Raw genomic sequence first — 19,671 nt, forward strand, 5'->3', positions numbered from 1 at the left:
CTTGGCGGAGCTCAGAGACAGCGAGGTCAGTGGCCCCTGCAATAAGGGGATGGATTCTTGTTTAAAGGTGGAGAAAGCCCGAGGAGGGGGCCCGGGCCTCCCTGGGAGTCCCTCTCCCTTGGGAGACCCACTCCCGGCCTTGAGGTTGCAGAGCCCCCCTACTGGGCAACCTGCCTGCAATCTCTGGAGAAGTGTCCGGACTGGTGAAAGCAGGGTTGGGAAAACATCTGCCTGCGGGGCACATTTCCTAGCGATGGAGAGGAGACTGCGGCCCAGGAGGTCAGCCAGTAAGTGAGGCGAAGGGCCGATATCCTGGCAGAGCCTTAAACGCATGTCGGCCAGTTCAGGGTTCCTACCTATACCTGTGATTGCTGCGGCACTCAATGAGAGGCGTTGTTCTCCTTGGCAAGGCAGGAGCCCAAGGAGCTGTCATGCAACCTCCTAAGTTGTCAAAGCCTGCCTTTTGAGAGCTTCCTGGAGCCTGCTCTGCGGCTTCGGCGCCATGGGGTTCTTTGGGGTTTTGCGGGATGGTGGAGAAGCTCTGGGTGGAGCTGGCGGCATTGGGAACCTTGACAAATGCGCCCATACCGAGCACTCAGAAGTGGCGACCGTAAGGAGTGGCCTCAGGCAGGATGAGAAAATCTGATACGTTGGGGTTGGCCGAAAGCATCGAAACCCGTAAAGCTGGCTGGCTGTGTAACCTTGGCGAGAGCTTGCTGCTGGCGGAACTTCGCTTTCCCAGATCCACAGAATTGTGCAGGGCTCAGGAGCATCTGGGAAGAGTGGTCTTCAAGTCGTCGGAACCATTAAGTGATTTTCTCGCGACTACACTCTAGCATGCCTCTCACACCGGGGGCTGGGCTACGAGCTCCTACGTCCGCTTTTACGCTTCGCGAGACTCAGGCTGAAAGGATGTTATGAAAGCTTAAAGAGGCGATACTCGCGAGCAGCGCCAGCGAATAGCGCGCCACCTCTCCCGCCGGTATCTGTAGAAGATGGGAGGGGCACAATGCGAGAGTCTCCGGCATGCGTCCTTCCGTCAGGGGAGTTTCTTTCTCCTTTACCAGATCGTGGCCCTATCACAGCTCACGAGAAAGGTTTTGAAACCAGCGCCATTCTGCGATATGAAGCCGGCGAGATCGCGGTGGCTTTGGAAAATGAAAGCCGGAACAAGGGGAGGCGGCTTCAAGGGCAGCGGGAGAGTTGAAATGGGTTGAGAAGGAGCAAGGGGGGGGGCAGAAGGAGGACAGGCATCAATTTAGTGGATAGAAAATTCGGGGTTGGAAATTGAAGGTGAAAGATGTCGAGAAGAAGGCTGACCTACAGCAAAGGGAGCCATAGGTCTCTGCAGGCTGATGGCGACGCAACTTTATTATCTCCACGTCAGTAGCTTGGCGACATCGGTAGCGAGGGCTTCCTGTCGCGAAGAATTATAAGCGCCGATGTTTTCCCAGTCGCCTTAAGATTCAATGCTCTACCCCCCTCTGGAGTACCATGGACACTGAGCTTTCATCTCCTCAACCAATTTGCGCAGCTCCATTTACTCTTCTGCGGGGACCCTGCAGCGTTCGCTAACGCTTTCAAAGTTAGATCGGCGGTGCTTGTCATAAGCCCTGCTTTTGCAAGCTACCATACTCACCGGTGTTCCGTCCGGATAACGGAAATTAATCTGGGGCCAGCATTATTCTGGATCGCGCCGATCCAGAGGACAGGCGATACGAAGCGGTGGTCCCCTGGATCGCCCGATCCAGCCGGACCGGTATCAGCGGCGACCCCTTCCCCGAAGCGTGACGGTGAGCAGCAGATTAGCGGAGGGTTCGAGGATTCCTGGGTTTCGGCACCAGCTTGTAGATGCGACCCACGTGGTCCAGCGATAAGAAGCGAAGGCGAAGACCCAGCCGGAGATAACATCTGGTGGAGATGCATGCCAGCTTGGCGGGGAGCCGGAGGTCCGTGTTCCTAAGCCCGAGTCTCCCGCTATGCCGGTTCACTGGCACCTTTATTGTTATTCTATGGCGCCAGTGTAGGAGGGAGGACCGGGGAGTTCAGCGGAAGGCCGGGAGGCGGAGAGGTGAGAGATCATCATCAGCGATGCATGATCTCACCTGGCAATGCGATCTTGAGGAAGGCGTAAAGCGTCTCAGCCTAATCCTCACCTGGGGGCAAGACCATTGTCCCTGCGCCCGGTGATTGAGCTAGACAGTTCATGACCCGTGACTCATAGGGGGATGAGGAGTGGGGGTGCGGTGCGACCAGAAGGCCGTAGGTCCGTTGGCGTCCCAACGTTCTACCACGGTGCTGCTGGGTCAGCAGTGCATTACTACATTATCCCTTTTCTGTCCTTTAAAATATATTTTCTTCATTGGATCTACAAGTATTTCGTAAGCAGTTTCGATGTATTAATTCATAAGAATGCTCTAAAGAATCATATTCTGTCTTTGTACGTTAACATACCCTTCTGGATTATTGAATGGGTTTGATATTTGATCTTTTCTCAGCTGTCTTCCCTCAAAAGACTTATCGGTAGCACCAACTGTATAGCGAAAGCAAAACCTACTGTTTTCAAGTCACTAAAGGTTCTATAACTCACAGAGGCCTCCCCTCCATTTCATTTTCACAGAAAACCATGAGGCTGGTAGTAAATTACCTCAAGACCCAAAAGGCAGTGGTTCGAGTGAATCCCGAGGTGCCCCTTGAGAGTATAATCCCAGCCATTTGTGAAAAATGTGAGGTCAGTCAGGAACACCTCACCCTCTTGAGAGACACCATCACTGGGGAGCAGTTGGAACTCACCAAGTCGCTGAACGAACTGGGGATAAAGGAACTCTATGCATGGGACAGAAAAAGAGGTAAGTGAAAACATATATTAACCAGCTTTGAAGAATCCCAAAAGTTCTCATATTTCGGGGGTGTGGGGAGCATGGAAAATACTTCCTCTTCTCAAAATGGGCTACACAGGTCTGCCACTGTAATGCTCCAGAATGTACAAAGCACTCTGTCACACTACTCTGTTTTGCCATGCACCTCAGAAAGATGCCTGTATCTTTGGAGTGTCCAGTCGCTGACTGAGTGCCCCCTTTTATTCCTCCGGTTTAGAGTTCCCTTTTGCCATCTGTGGGACCCACTTTTTCGTCTTGCTTCCCCCCTCCTTGGGAGGGTTTTAATTGGGTTTATTGCGTGACACCATCTTTGTTAATTTTATTGCTGTGTTTTAATTTTAATTTAATGGGGTTTGTTTGTATGGATTGTAAGAGGAAATTATGCTGTGCACCTTGGGGCCACTCCGGGGGTTGGTGAATGGTATCTCGGCTATCCATCCATCCATCCATCCATCCATCCATCCATCCATCCATCCATCCATCCATCCATCCATCCATCCATCCATCCATCCATCCATCCATCCATCCATCCATCCATCCATCCATCCATCCATCCAATCATCCAATCACCCAATCATCCATCCATCCATCCATCCATCATCCGTCCGTCCGTCCGTCCGTCCGTCCATCCGTCCATCATCCATCCATCCATCCATCCATCCATCCATCCATCCATCCATCCGTCCGTCCGTCCGTCCGTCCGTCCGTCCGTCCGTCCGTCCATCCGTCGTCAAATCCATCCGTCCGTCCAAATCCGTCCGTCAAATCGTCCGTCCATCCGTCCGTCCCATACATACATACATACATACGCTACGTACGTGCATACGTACGTACGTACATAAAAAATCTGGTTTTCAAATCTGCCGGATGACAGCTTAGATCTTTGTGAGCCGCGAGAGCTCCTGCAGTTTTATTTATTCAGAACATTCCAATGCCTCCTTCTTACCCAGTCAGGATCTGCAAGATGGCAAACATAAAAAAAGAAAAACATTTAAACAATGAGAATTAGTCAAAAACGTAAAATTCAATTCATAACACATTAACCAGCAAGACTAGAGAGAGGGCCAATAACCATTGTTGGCAGCATGCCAGACGAAAGAAAAAAAGTCTTCATTGGCTGGTAAAAGACACCACGGAGGGAGGCAGGTGATTTGCCCTGGGGAGGGAGTTCCAAAGTTTTGGTGTTATGACAGAGAAGGCCTTTTCTCAGGTTGCCACCAGTGTAGCTTCAGACGGCAGGGGATAGGGTGGCAACTAAAGCAGGGCCTGCAAGGATGGCTGGAGCGAATAGGTACGTTTGTATGGGAGGAGGCGGTTATGGTTATTCGCCCACCAGACTTCCACGTATCAACGTTTCCACCATTCGCAGTGCACTAACGTGAGTGGTGTTGTAGGAGGAAAGACATATCTGTTCACCTTACAAATTGGGCGGACGTGGACGCGTGTTTGTGTGTGGCTCCTTAAGCCTGCTAACTTGATGTCATGAAGGGGTTAGAAGTCTGCAGTAGCATACAGTGCTACAAAAAGATATTTAAGGCTGTGAGCGGTCTTGAACCTACATACCTACGGGACCGCCTCTCCTCATATTGCCCCTCTAGACCACTCCACTCCTCGGAGGTGGAATTTACTGGAGGTTCCCGGCCCTAGACAGGTTCGGCTGGCCACTACAGGAACAAAGACCTTTTCGGCCCTGGCCCCTACCTGGTGGAATGAGCTCCCAGCTGAGATCAGAGCCCTGTGGGACATCAGTGAATTCCGCAGGTCGTGTAAGACCGAGCTCTTCTGCCAGGCTTTTGTATCTTGCTAGCAGGCCTGAATGGTACATTGTGACCTCCCATGGGTTCCTAATAATGCGTTTTTATCGCCATCTTTTACTGTTTAAAGTCTTATATAGTGTGGTGGTGTTCACACCGGCTTTATTGTATTGTTTTAATTGTTTTTATATTGATGTTGCTGCCCTGAGCCCTGTCGGGAAGGGCGGGATACAAATCTAACAAACAAACAAACAAATATAGAGTATGATCTGAATTGCTGGGCTACAAGCCAGTTTAGTTTTTTAGTTTGTGGCCTCCGTGTATCTTGCTGCCTTTGCACCTGCTCAGAATTACGATTTGAGATGTCTACAGCTATCGGGCAACTAATCTTGTCCTCTCAGAAGAGCAGCTTGAAGTTTGCATGCCTAAGGACACAAGCCCTTTTTCTGAGCTCTGTCTGCTACAGCAGGATCTGGGGTCTTCTCATAATTCTTTTTGTCATAAGCTATTTTCTTTTATTTGGATCCTGAACCTAAATATTATTAAACATGTAGAAAAGCAAGACCTGCTGAGGAAGAGTCAGCATGGCTTTTGTAGAGGCAAGTCCTGTCTTACAAACTTACTAGAGTTCTTTGAGGGTGTAAATAGACATGTGGATAAGGGGGAACCAGTGGACACTGTCTACTTGGATTTCCAAAAGGCTTTTGACAAAGTTCCTCACCAGAGACTGTTGAGAAAACTCAGCAATGAAGGAATAAGAGGGGAAGTCCTCCTATGGATTAAAAACTGGTTGTTAGGAACAGGAAACAAAGGGTGGGTATAAATGGGAAGTTCTCACAATGGAGAGATGTAGGGAGTGGTATCCCCAAGGATCGTGTGGGACTGGTACTCTTTAGCACTGATTCATAAGCCATTTCCTGGAAGTAGGGTTGCGTGTGAGTGTGAGTGGCCAGGATTTACAGATGATACCAAATTATGTAGGGATTGGTGAGAACCACAAAAGGATTGCGAAGAACTTAAGCTCCAAGGACCTTGATAAAGTGGGTGAGTGGGCTAGGGAAATGTGAAATGCGAGAAAGTTCAATGTGGCAAAATGTAAGAGTGAGTGAACATGGGGGCAAAAAATCCAAGCTTCACACTTTTATGCCCTACAGGGGTCAGTGCTGTAATTCACCAGACCAGGAAAGGGACTGGGTCAATGTGGTTGATGATTCCATTGAGGAATCGTCCAACTCAATGCATGGCAGCTGTGAAAAAAGGCAAACTCTATGCTTGGGGATAATTAGGAAAGGAGTTGATAATAAAACTGCAAGGATTGTCATGCCCTTATATAAAAGCTATGGTCTTTGACGCCCGGAATTACTTTGTGTACTGTGTTCAGTTCTGGTAAGCTTTATCACAAAAGGATATCGAAGAGATAGAAAAAAAGTGCAGAGAGGAGCAGCGAGGATGATTGAAGAGTTAGAGCACCTTCCTTATGAGGGAAGGCTGCGAAAGCGTTTGGGACTCTTTAGTTTGGAGAGGAGGCATCTGAGGGGGATATGATTGAAGTCTATAAAATTATGCATGGGGTAGAAAATGTTGACAGAGAGAAATTTTTCTCTCTTTCTCACAATACCAGAACCAGGGGGCATTCATTGAAATTGCTGGGGGGAAGAATTAGGACTAATAAAAGGAAACACTTCTTCACGCAACGTGTGATTGGTGTTGCAGAAGGCCATTGCTTTCACATCCTGCACGTGAGCTCCCAAAGGCACCTGGTGGGCCACTGCGAGTAGCAGAATGCTGGACTAGATGGACTCTGGTCTGATCCAGCAGGCTAGTTCTTATGTTCTTATGTTCTTATGTTCTTAAATATCATTATAGTTACAAAGTTAGACAGACAGTTGTCTTTTTATCCTTAATTGTCTTTCTACCCTATTTTCTCCAGTTTTCTTCCATCTAATTGTCTGTACACAGTTCTCCTCTAATTATTTATGATTTCATCATATTCCGGGTGCCTTAATATTTAAGGAAACAAACCCAATGTTTAAAAGGTGTAGGTTGTATGGAAGGAACTTAGGGTACAACCACACCTTCTCTGCCTAGGAAATCACCACAAATGTGAAGTGTGTACACACTGCCAAAATATCAAACAAACCTAAACATACGGCTTCTGCAGATTTTAAGTTGTCTTTCGGGAGAAGATCATAAAGAAGTAAGAGCAGATTGTTCACCTGTAACTAGGGTTGGCAATGTCTGCCTGGGAAACTCCTGGAGTCTTTGTGGACGGGGGGTGGGGGGGGGTATGGAGGGGGGAATTTGGGATAGATTGCACCTAGAATCTATAATATATACTTCAGAGTCTGCATTCTGAAGCTGACATTTCCTCCAGAGTAGCTGAGCTCTGTAGTTTGGAGATCAGTTATAATTTTACAACTCGAGACCCCACTTAAAGGTTAATACAAATAAGGGGGATTGGTACAGAAATAATCCAATACAAACCAAAACTATGCCAATCATTAAGTTATTAATAGTTTTAAGCTATGCTGTTTTACAGAATAAAACTCATAATTAAACCATCAGATTCTTATATACACGTTAAATCCTAAAGATATCATATAGCATATAACAATTGTTGATCTTAAATAGCAAATTGGTTAACTCTAATACCTGTTGGAGTACAAGTCTCTTATATTTGCTTAATTTCCAGGCTGAGTCCAAAGAGAGATTCTTCAGCCAATTTAATGAGTTCCGATATTGTGTAGTATGATGTTAACTATGATTCTCCTGCTCATAGAGGTCATTTGTAGTGTTCTCAGGAGAACAACTGGGCTCTTGAAAAACTACCAAGGCTACTACAAAACACCTCAGTTAGATGGGAGATGAATTAATCATGAGAAATTATGTTTCATTTTATAAAACAGCATTGCTTAACACGATTAATAATCTAGCGATTGGCATTATTTTGTACAGTTTTGGGTTGTATCGACCTACCTGGAGGTTGGCAGCCATACCTGTAGCTGTTCTTTGAGCCTTTCACCAGTGACGTACTGCCTATAGGGACATGGGGTAACCTCTCCCCCGCTGGTGCGATCCCCAGGCGGGGGTGAGGCCTCCCAGCCATGCAGCAGGAGGGCCTCTCCCCTGCCAGGTATCTGCTGCAAAGCCTCCCCCCCCGCCTCCCTGCAGGCTGGCTTCTGCCCTCTCCGGGGCCTGGGGTACAGGAGAGGAAGCTTGGATGAAGCAAAGAGACTTGGAGGCATCAGAGGCTATGGGGGGGCGTTACCTGGAGCAGGTGTGAAACTGTCCCCGAAGCCGACTTTCCTCCCGATACACCTCTGCCTTTAACTTGCTGCATCCTACTTGGGGCAGCCCAGTCCAGGTGGGAGGGTGACTGAATGGCCATTTGGAGCGGCAGAGTGTTGTGCCGACATGATCGATTGAGATGAGTGATGAATAATCTATTGAGATGAATAATGTTATTTCGACTTGTGACTGGCCTGTATGCCATAATAAAGAGATTGACTGGCTTGTCTTTTGCTGCAGCAAGGGACTTTGAGGTTACAGTGTGTATCCTCTGGGTTACAACCTGAGTAGGAAGGGTAGCCATGCTGAAGCGCATTTGGGAACATGTAAAATATTGGAGAAAGCAGAGCAGAGAGTGAATTAATAAATCCAAAAGGTCATATTGCTTGGACAACATCAACGAAGCAAGCTGCTCTCAGACCTGGAAAATGTCAGTTTTTAATTTTAATTTGCCCAACCAGTAAGGCAGTTGAAGTCATGATGACAATGGTTTTTTTTTTGCTCTTGATATATATTTTTAAAGAACTGTTTATTTTCATCTTGATGTTTTTAGCGATTTGTTCCTTAAATTCTCTTTTTGCTTGCCTAATTGCCTTACAATTATTTTTCCAGACCTCGTGCTCCAAACTCTTCTTCTTTTAAAAGGAAGACCTGTTTTGAACCTATTATGGCTTTCTTGACATGGGTTGTTAACAATCCAGGGCCCCTTCCGCACACGCAAAACAATGCGTTTTCAAACCACTTTCACAACTGTTTGCAAGTGGATTTTGCTATTTCGCACAGCTTCAAAGAGCACTGAAAGCAGTTTGAAAGTGCATTATTCTGCATGTGCGGAATGAGCCCAGGATTTCTTTTAGGTTTGTCAGTACCAGCTGTGTGAGGCTGCTTCAGATGGGGAAATACTGTGGGAGTATTTATTTATATAGTTTGCCTTTTTCACTGAGACTCAAGGTAGATTTACACAGTGCAAGTCCCTACAGTCAATAGGATGGGATATCAAATAAGCAGAGTAATCAAACTACTCTCTAGTGTCATTTGCAGTTGTTCACCACCTTTAGCCCTTCGGGGGAGGATGGTATACAAAACTAATAAATCAAATCAACTAGAATTGCAAAATCTGGGGAAAAAACAGAAATATGAACAAAGCGTAAGTATAAAATGTGCCATGTTAAACCAGTCGTAAATGTCATTTAAGGAGGAGAAATACAGTGCTTTGAGAACAAAGTAATGAATACAGCAATAGGCACCTCCCTACTTGCAACTCCCATTAACAAAATTAGCTGTACCTAGTTATCTGCCCCCAACTTGCCTCTCTAAGGGGGCTTAAATTAGAATAGCGATGGTCGTTCTTTTACATTGTTTGTAACAGCATTTGCAACATCAGCATGTTGAATTGCCACCTGACTGCAAACAGCCTGCCTTGTTCGCAGGCCTGATGCCAGTTTACAGCTGTCAAGCAGGCGATTGGCCCAGATTGCTCATGCAAGGCGGGGCTACCTTGCCTCTGACTGCTGCTGTCAACAGACACCTAAGCCGCCCAGGAACAGAGCCCAGAAAGGAGCTGCTTTCTTGCCTTTGTGGCAGGATTCAAGTGCGCCGGATGTGCCCCAGTCTTCATAACTATTAGGACTGAAGAGAGCCAGCAGGCATGAGGTATTGTGCTTCTAAGGAAAAAACACAGATGTGATCCCCCCCCCCCCGCTCTTAAAAAAAAGCACTTAGAAAAAACTTTTTATTCATCCCGAAGAAGAGTTGAGAAGGTATCTTTTTCATTCTAAAAAGTCTTTTGTTTCCTTTCTCCTAAACTGTCGTGGCGCTTTCCTGATCTCCAGACTTCTTGGAAAGCAACCGGATTGAGATGCTATAGGGGCAGCTCTTTTTAGATGGAGGTTAAAAACGGTTTTGGCTGGATGTCGCAGCTGGCATCGATAAAAGTTAGATTCTGTTGTTTTCCTTCATAGTCTGTTACCAGCGGGGCTGTTATTTTTATCGCCTTTGCGAAAACAGCTAGGCAAGACGTATGTTTTATTTATGTAGTTATTTATTTATGTTGTCTCTTCTTTCAAATCCCCCTGCCAAACGATCTTTCTTTTTTTAAAGCAGCATTTTAAAATATAGACAAGGGTCTGTCCCCGTCCCCCTCCCCCTTCCTGGGCTCCACTGAATTGAAGGTGCTCTTATCCGTGATCAAATGCTGCTTCTAAGGTACCCATTTTGTCACCAATTCCTTCCTTGCTGTTGCTGCATGAAAAGGGAGCCTATTCGCACAACATTTGTAAGCTTTTTTCGTCCTCCAGATCAGCTGTGCATCTTTCCTGTCTTCAAAATCTCTCTTTTGAAATTAAAAAGTAAAGTACAAGAGCATTTTAAAATTATGCAGTTAATCAAATATAGGTTATTATATTTTTTTCCCCTCAGGTGATTGGATAGATCCTATTGAATCCATAAATATTAGCTGGTGGATGCTACTAAATCCCTGACAGTTAGCGGCAGGCTGTACAAAATAAAATGCCATCATAATCAGCTGCATTTAATTAACACAATTGAATGCATCACGTTGCACAACACTAGCCCATATTCCTCTTTTGAAAAACCAGGACAGAAAGATGTCCTTGAGTTTCCTGCACCTGTCTGTTGCTTGTAGAGTAAACAATGTATTAGACTTTTTGTATTAGACCACCCATTAGACATGTTGGGTGTGGCTTAAAAACTACCAGATTAGTGCAGCAATGTCATCCCTACAGCTTACGGTTAGGCTGCAAGTGAAATTTGTTTGGTGTAACCCTGCGCTACAATTCCTTTCAAAGAGTGGTGGGGTTCAAACGAAAGTAATCCATCTCAGGATTGAATTGTAAGTGCATTAATTCCGTATGGTTGACCTTCTGTGGACATGAACCATTTCTCTTTCTCCATAACCCTTTCTTCTAGTATTACCATTTACGTTTGAGGACATAGGGCTTGGCTTTTTCTCCTTCGTGGGTTCATTTAGTTGTGATGTCAGTATTTCACCAGCCCATTGTAGGCTGCTGCCTCATCATATAAAGTCTTCACAATCTATATGTAGTCATACTCTACATCTGAGCCCCAGGTCCCAACCAGGAACTTCCGGGTCTTACTTATCTGCCAATCCTGGATCAAGGCCTCGTGGCACTTTTAAATGGTCGAATTCTTCTCTAAAATGCATGACCAGCCACGATTGGGAGCGGGGGCCGCTGTAACGTCTTTGACAGAAGCCTAGGATCATAGCTAATCCAATCCAATCCAAAAACCTTTATTAGGTATAAACCAGAAGTGCCATACATTCCAAATACAAAAACAGGATCATTGTTATATATCATGTAGAACATGGATTTAAAATGTAGCAGCTGCTTCAGAAATTTCTACATTAGGGCTGTTCAATAGCTTAGACATTTTTAGTTTGCCTGAGAGAAACATAAATTCTAGAGGTAGTAAAGCTCCCAGATTGGTTCTAATATCATTATACCTCGAACAGTATAGCAGGATATGAGGGATTGAGTCCATAGTGTTGGGACAAGTACCCGACAACAACAGCTCACTTTTGTGGGATGTTAAAGGAAACAACCTTGAAGAGATAGACAAGGAGAGATAGGAGTTTGCCACTTTTGCTTGCTCTTGTTGCACCCATCTGCACTTATAATTAACAAGCTGTTCTAAATATACAGCAGGGCTAGATTTTGGGGGTGTGATCCCAAAGTATAGAGGGGAACAGGAGCTTTGTGCAGCACTTAGGAGAGATTGGTATTCCTGGTCGTACAGTCTGATCTTTAGATGATGGTAAATTTCCGTGGCGGTAAGCATATGAAGAGACTCCCATGAGAAACCCAAGGATCATAGCTATCAGCTCAGTGTAGCAGACTAGCGTCAAACCCATTGTTTGATATTGGGTTGCCTAGCTGGGAGGGGGACATGCCTGGAGTTGTTTTCGCTTTTGCAAGTGCCCTGCTATCTAGCGGTCCGGCCTTGAGTATCTGCTGCTGGGATGCGCCTCGTGTCTGGATTCATCTATGCTATGCTAGGCTTTCGTGTTTCTATGTGGGGGTGGGGAACCTGGGGTATATTATCAATTGCTTGGCACGTTTTTACTCAGCGTCATCTGCTTTGCTGTACCCTGAAGTCTGCCAATAAAACCCTTTGATCAACCAGAGCGTTTATTGGATTCTGATCCAGGGAGTCTAACAACTAGCAAATTGTGCCAGCTTTACAGCAACCAACCTTTCTTTCCTCCACTTGGGTAAGATAGTCCTGTGGCTAAACGTAGCTTTCCTGCTGATAGTACAACAGACTTCCCATTTGGACTGCGTTATCATATCTCTGAATAGTCCAGACCACAGGTGTCAAACTCGTGGCCCTCCAGATGTTATGGACTACAGTTCCCATCATCCCCTGCCAGCATGATGGTTGCGGGGGATGATGGGGACTGTAGTCCATAACATCTGGAGGGCCGCGAGTTTGACACCTATGGTCCAAACTCATCCAATCTTGTCAGATCTCAGAAGCTAAGCAGGGTCCGCCCTGGTTAGTCCTTGGATGGGAGACCACCAAGGAAGGCCAAGCTTGTTATGCTGAAGCAGGCCATGGCAAACCTCATCTGAACGTCTCTTGCCTTGAAAACCCCTCTGGGTTGAACACAAGTCAGCTGTGACTTTATACCACCACCGATATGCTCCTAGATTCTTCTTGGCCCTGCAAGATGGAGCAGTGGAGGAGCTCCAAGGGCAGGGAGGGGTGCGTTGTGCACCAGGCGCATGCCTGGGGGCAGAAAATCGTCCCCGGCCCCTCCCCCTTTCCCCACGCCCCCGCAGCCCTCCGTGGCGCCCCCCCGTGGCACACACCCCTCCCGCCCCCTTTACACACTTACTTATGTTCCTTTTCTTTTTTAAGTACTTTTTGAGGCTGAAAAAAGCGGCCTATTTACAGTTCAGGCTAAAAACTGCCTGAGGAACTACAGTTCCCAGGAGACCTTGGGGCTCACAGGAGACCTTGTGGCCGTGGGGGGGCCATGGGCGGGCGGAAAAAACACACTGCGCACCGGGCGCAGCTTGGCCCAGCTACGCCTCTGAGATGGAGACTAGATTCTTCATGCTGTAGATGTTTACTCCTTGTTGGCATTTTACCTTCACTGGATGTCTCCCTCCAGGAAGTATCATATGTTCTGGTACAAGGTACCAAGAGTGCCAGTTCAGTGTTTGTTTGGATGTTAGCTGTGACCCATAACCCCATGTTAAAGAGCTAGCTTCATAGCTCCCATTTCTGCATGCCACAGATCATTCCAGCAGTGGGTATCTCAGTTTCTTCAGTCTTGGTTGTGAAGCCATGATCTGCATGACACCATCTTTGCCAAGCTCTAAACCATTAATACTTCCTTCCATTTGACACAGTAGCTTTACATTAGTTTCATCTCAAAGAGTACGCAGAATCATCCCAAGAGTATGTAGGATCCTCTGCCATGTCTGTTGGCTTGCAATTCTTGTTTGTGATGACACAGAGACTACGGCAACAAACCATGAACGATCGACTGTTGATGCACACGTCCTATGTACTTTTCCCTGCTGTGCATGTCCTCTGGGATTTTGTGCTCTTCAAAGGGTTTCATGACACTAACTATGTCATGGGAAGCACCTCACTTTGCCTCTTGGGACGTGTGCACTATTGTGATGCGATCCCCTACATCGTTGAGGGAGGAGCAGGTGTTATCTGCCATGCTTCAGTTCCAGAAAGTTGCAGAATTTTCTGCTTGCGCATACAGATTTCACATGTGAAAATAAAGACAACCCCTTAAAGAACCTCAGTCTATTTTACCAGAATGCTGTGTACTCTCCAGTACACTCCAGCTTTGAGTAAATGACAGTAAAAACAATGACACCATGGTCAAAGTGTTACAGCATGGTAACGGGTTCAAAATATTTAAGCCAAAAAGCTTAAGCCGACAAAGGAATAAAATCAGATAAATATTTTATTCACGCCAACAGACGGGCAAAACAGGATCAGGGGAACCACGCAAAATGACAGTGTGTTCTTACTTTTATAGGTTACATCAGAATAGCAGTAAAAAGAATACACCCCAAAGTTCATCATCATCAATCAATCATAAAGAAAGGTGGAGATTTTCCCTTTCCCCAAAACATTTGGAGTTGTCCAAGACCCTTATTGGAAGATGTCAGCACCTGGTTCTTTGACGCAAGATGAACTAGAGCCCTGTTTCTTTCTAATCTATATTGTCTTTTGTTGCCCTTCTCCTCAGACAAAGAGCCTAAACATTTTCATGTTTCTCTCTTCTGTCACTAGAAGAAGGGCAAATCCAAGGTATCTGTCTGGGAGCAGTAAGACCTTAAAAACAGTTGAATTTGCACATTCTGTATAACTCTGAACAAGGGGCATTCTGCTGGGCTGTCAAGCTTGCCTAGTAACAGAAAAAGGATAGATTTTCAAGCTTGCATTTTTCTTTGTTCAGCTGCATCATGGTTGTCAACTATCCATTACAGAAAGAAAGTAATGGGGGGCAAAAAGAAAACCTTTGCTTTTTCAGAGTATATTCCTCTTATGCCTTCTGCGCCTACAGAATCAGTTGTACAATTTTCTAAAACTTTTATAAGGAGCCCTGGGGCACAGTGTGATAAACTGTAGTCCTGCAGTCCAGGCCCTACTCAGTATTAAAAAAAAACACCCTGAGTTTAATCCTGTTGAAAGTTGGTTTCAGGAAGCCGACTCAAGGTTGACTCAGCCTTCCCTCCTTCCGGGGTCACTAAAATGAGTACCCAGCTTGTTGGGGGGTAAAGTGCAGACCACTGGGGAAGGCCATGGCAAACCATCCCATAAAACATAGTCAGTCTAGTAAACGTCATGATGTGACGTCACCACATGGGTCAGTAATGACTTGGCGCTTGCACAGGGGACCATTGCCTCTACCAAGACATATATGTCATGGCTTTATAACCCTTGCCTTTACCGAGAGAGAGAGAGAGAGAGAGAGAGAGAGAGAGAGACCGTTTCCCCACTCACTGTTTGGTGCGGGGTACTCACGGCAAGTAACCCGGGGTTGCAGTGCACTCCACACTGCACCACTGCCGACAACGCAGCCACCCCGATTCTGCCGCTCTTCTGGCTCCTCAGCGCGCGTCTTTTCCTCTCCTGCACGGAAGGGCGCCTTTTGGAAAACCCCACGCAGAGCCTTTCCCCTCTGCTGGCTCTGGGCGTGGATCGCCCTCCAACCTCCCCCCCTTGGGTTGAGTCACCAGCGTTGTGGACTGGAGAGTGCGCGAGGGAAGAACGGTTGAGGGAGGGAGGGAGGGAGGGAGGGTGAAGGCTGACTGGGGTGGGGAGGCATTAACCCGCGCTCATGAACACGGTCTGCCTCCGCTTTCAATTGAAGTGGGAAATCGGCCTCACACACACTTTTTATATGTGCAATGGTGAGTGTTATCTGCAGAAGTACTTTTTTTTTTTAAAAAAAGAGGGCTGGTAAGTCTATCCACTCACCAGTCTGAAGAGGACTTTGGGTTTTTTTTCTACTTTTGAAGAGGTGTTTGTTGCAGCACAATTAAATAGGAGTCCACCATAATCGTTTATAAACTGGAGCTTGCTTTATCAGGTGCAGACAAAAGCTTATGCTAGAATAAATGTTGTTGGTCTTTAAGGTGGCCCTGGATTCCTTTGAACACCCCGTGTTTCTCCTCTCAAGCAGTAGAATGGACATCCTTTTTCACTTTAAAAAAGGATTAAAGGCGCAAACAGGCCTTCTCCATTGGGAAAGGTTATTCCATGCTGGTCTTCTGTGGAGTCCCACATTGGACTGCACAGGTTCAGGTCAGCCATCGGAGGTTTTTCTAGCTTAAAATCATTGGGGGGAACAGAGCGCTGGAGCCATACTGGCATTTCCGCCAGGGCTGTTATGTGCTAAGGTGCACCTGCGCCCTCTTCCCTCAGTTCCTTTTTTGCGGCTGTCGGAGTTTTGCTGTTCGTGAGTTGATCGTTGTATTCTTCTGGTGGAGTTTTGTGGCTTTATTCTTCCCTTGCTGTGTAAGGAATAGCCTTTTGGGGGCTGGCAACAATCTGCAGTGTCCCAGAAGAGTTTATTTGGAAAGTTCATGCCCTGTAGTGCTAAACTAACCCAAACTGATGAACATAATCATTGTCTTTTGTGTGTGAGAGAGGGTTGCAGTTTTTCAACCTGTGAAGCATATTAGAAGTTCTCTCCTAAAGCAAGGAAGAAGAAGAAGAAGAGGAGGAGGAGGAGGAGGAGGAGGAGTTTGGATTTATATCCCCCCTTTCTCTCCTATAGGAGACTCAAAGGGGCTTACAATCTCCTTGCCCTTCCCCCCTCACAACAAACACTCTGTGAGGTAAGTGGGGCTGAGAGAGCTCCGGAAAGCTGTGACTAGCCCAAGGTCACCCAGCTGGCATGTGTGGGAGTGCATAGGCTAATCTGAATTCCCCAGATAAGCCTCCACAACTCAGGCAGCAGAGCTGGGAATCAAACCCGGTTCCTCCAGATCAGAGTGCACCTGCTCTTAGCCACTACGCCACTGCTGCTCTTGATGAATGATTGTTCATCAAAGTTGAAAGCTGTTTTGTGGGAGCTGGCTCTTCAGTCCTCAGATCTGCCACCTGTACTAGCCATGGATTCAACACACCCTTCAAAGACATCTTCATCCTCATTGGCGCTGTTGGTTCCACCAGCGCAATGTTCAGAATCATGCTGTTGGACCTGATGGTGCTTCTTGGTTCGGAGATGTTCCTTGGAACTACCTGCAAAATGCCCAGAACAGAAGGATAGAAAGTGGGTAAAATGCGGCACATAACTGAGGCAATGTTGTTTGGCAGTACCAGTGTGTATACCTTCACCTGAGGTCCAAGAGGTTGCCACCACCACCCAAAACCCCTTCACCCTGCTTGGAATCTTCACACCTTTCCTTCTCTGAAGGGGAAATTGAGCCTACATTAGACTCCTTCTTGGATCAGGAGCATGGATCTGACCTTCACAGGGTGCATTGGCAGCACCCTCCATGTATGTTCCCAGTGGTTTAGAGTGGAACAACTTAAATGCGATCGGCTAGACATGTGCCAATAACACAAGGCATGTCATGCCAAACTTCAGGACCTACACCTGCTATGATATGTAGGAGACCCTCCTCCCTTCTAAAAGAGGGTGTGACAGCGAGGCTGAAGTAGTTCAACCTGGGTCTGAGGCTGGATCCAACGAGGTGTTGGAACTGAGCATTGATGAAGCCGTGAGATGGTCTCTATCTGGATCCCCTTCAGAAGATTTGAGAATGTATAGGGAGCAGATGTTGTGGATGGCAACGTTGATGGACATAGAAGTGGTGACAACTGTACATCGAGACACGAACAAGGTCCTGGGTAGACTTTGAGCTGATTCTAGAGTCATCCCTTTCCTATTCTACACGGACTCCTAGATTCCATCTGTGAGGTCTGTCAAAAAACATCCTCTACCCAGTGACATCAGCGTTTCTATAAGATCAGACAAGAGAATGCCTCTTTCTTGTCTGTCCTGCAGCATCATCCTTGATCACACAGGAGATGCAGTCCAAAGGGGACCAGATGCAACATGCAGCTCTTAAGGAGGGCAGGAGGCTGGATGCTTTCTGGAGGAAAGGTTTTTCGTCATCTGAAATGGACCTGCAGATCCCAAATTACCAAGCTATTTTGGCAGGCTATCCGTTGTTTTTGTGGGAGATGTCCCCCTGCATGGACCTGATCCCTGACAAAAAAATAGGCCCATCGCAAAACTTCCGCAAACAGAGGCTGTGCGATTGTCCGAGCAGCAAATTAATGTAAGCTGGCCTTGTTCAGATTCTGCAACCAGGACTACGGTGACATCCCTTGCGTTGAGGTGCCGGGCCTGGGAAAGATCCACAACTTTGCCCTGGCAGCCCTACAGAAGGTGAAGGATCTGCCCTTTGAAGGAGGGACAATGTTTTCTGAAGTCGTTACGGGCGACGCAAGGAATAGGTGAGACACAGCGATATCATCCGGTGGAGAGAAGCCAGTGGCGATATAGCATGATCCGTGGATCTGGCTACTCTGCCGAGCTGGCGGTCCCTGGCACCTTTTATTAGGGTTCTTGGGAAGGCGGGAGAGCGGGAGAATGTTGCGCAATACATGAATCATAGGGGCTGCGAGAGGAAACGTTCCTGTCCGGGCCTAATCCATACCTGGGGGTATGCACCTTTTGTCCCTTTGCCCAGGGCATCTTGTGACCCATGAGTCACGGGGGTCTTGTGACCGGTGAGGGTGTTTGCCCAGAGGGCAACAGATGGCGGAGGCATTCCTGTGCTCTGTCTGAAGCTCTTCCGGGTTTGCAGGCTCACCCCTACAGTTTTCTGACAATACTGGTGATACTCTTGCCCAGATCAAGAGGAACCGGCTGACTGCTACATCCCTGGGCACAGTTTCCTCCGCTCCACAATCAAGGCAGAGGTCCTACACCAGACAACGATGGCAACTGTGTTTCCAAGAGCAAAGTTATTTCTGTCCACACCACAGTATCCTGCTCCTTGCCAATCTTACCCAGCAGCAACGATTCCTGGGGAGGCAGCGGCCACCAGCAGCTGGGTGGTGAAGCAGGTGTCATGGCAGAGAACCCACTGATCTGAAACTACCAGGGAGCACTTACCTGACCCGGTGCAGCCCTCAGCAGCAGGCAGGAGAAGGAGGCGGTCAGAGAGGTGAGCGACGAAGCCTGGGGGAGCAACAGCTACCGACCCTGAGCCACAGGTGGCAGATGCCGCGAGGACAGGCCATGACATTACGGACAGCCTGCAGGGGCTAGCAAGCAAGCTGAGAGGCAGAAGGTGTGTTTCAATGCTGCAGACCAAGGCACAGTGTCTGGAGAGAGGAGGGGGAGGGGCTGGAGGGAAGACTAGGAGGGGGTGGGTGCAACTCTGGAGCGGCAGGGCACTGGGGCAATCCGGCCAAGGAAGGGCGGGCTCACTCCCAACCCAGAGGTCCTGATTGGGGAAGACCAAGACAGGAGATGGAGCTGACAAAATAAAAGGGAGGCAGGACAGAGGGCCAGGGAAGGAAATGCTGGCCACCTGTTCTTAGACCTGGGGAACTCGGTGTCCTGGGAGGGAGAGGCAGCAGGTGAGACCTCCTTCCTCACTTCTGAGGCCCTTTGGGATCCAGAGGAGCTGGCAGAACTCATAGGGGCAGGATTGCAAGATGCGGCCCCTGCACTAGGGGGTGCCACACCTCCGATGGCTGGCCTGCACATGCACAGTCCCAATGTGTGCCTGCACTGAAGACCTGGATGAACAGCAGTTACAGGTAAATGCAGCCCTGTTATTTTTCTCCCCTGCATCTTTCCTGTTTCATTATCAAGTTTATTGAAGCAGAAGATGCGCTGGTACAGTTGTAGCTGTAGGAAGAACCTTACGCGGCCTGGGACCATCGTATCTTCGAGACCGCATCACCCCATATGTCCCTACACGGCCTCTCCGGTCGATGGAGGCCAATCTACTGGTGGTCCCCGGCCCCTCAGCGATGCGGTTGGCCTCCACGCGGGCCAGGGCCTTTACAGCCCTGGCCCCGGCCTGGTGGAACGCTCTTCCTCCAGCTGTCCGGGCCCTGCGGGACCTTGGCGAGTTCCGCAGGGCCTGTAAGACGGAGCTGTTCCGCCGGGCCTTTGGAGGAACCGACCGCTAATGGTGCCCCCCCCCCTCTTTTTGTGGCCAGTCATCTAGGTCACTTACCATCTATCGAGACTCACC

The 19,671-nt window shown here is 47.7% G+C and overlaps 1 protein-coding gene across 5 annotated transcripts in view; it reads left to right on the forward strand.

The window, feature by feature from the left end:
• COBL (cordon-bleu WH2 repeat protein) overlaps positions 1 to 19,671 on the forward strand; it is a 239,104-nt gene that overhangs the window by 99,599 nt on the left and 119,834 nt on the right. For all 5 annotated transcript variants that reach the window (XM_048511299.1, XM_048511297.1, XM_048511302.1 and 2 more), the window contains one exon: positions 2,621 to 2,849. In XM_048511299.1, coding sequence (XP_048367256.1) covers positions 2,621 to 2,849 — 229 coding nt within the window. The remainder of the gene's footprint in view (positions 1 to 2,620; positions 2,850 to 19,671) is intronic.

This window comes from Sphaerodactylus townsendi, linkage group LG11 (genome assembly GCF_021028975.2).
Source record: "Sphaerodactylus townsendi isolate TG3544 linkage group LG11, MPM_Stown_v2.3, whole genome shotgun sequence".
Lineage (NCBI taxonomy): Eukaryota > Metazoa > Chordata > Lepidosauria > Squamata > Sphaerodactylidae > Sphaerodactylus > Sphaerodactylus townsendi.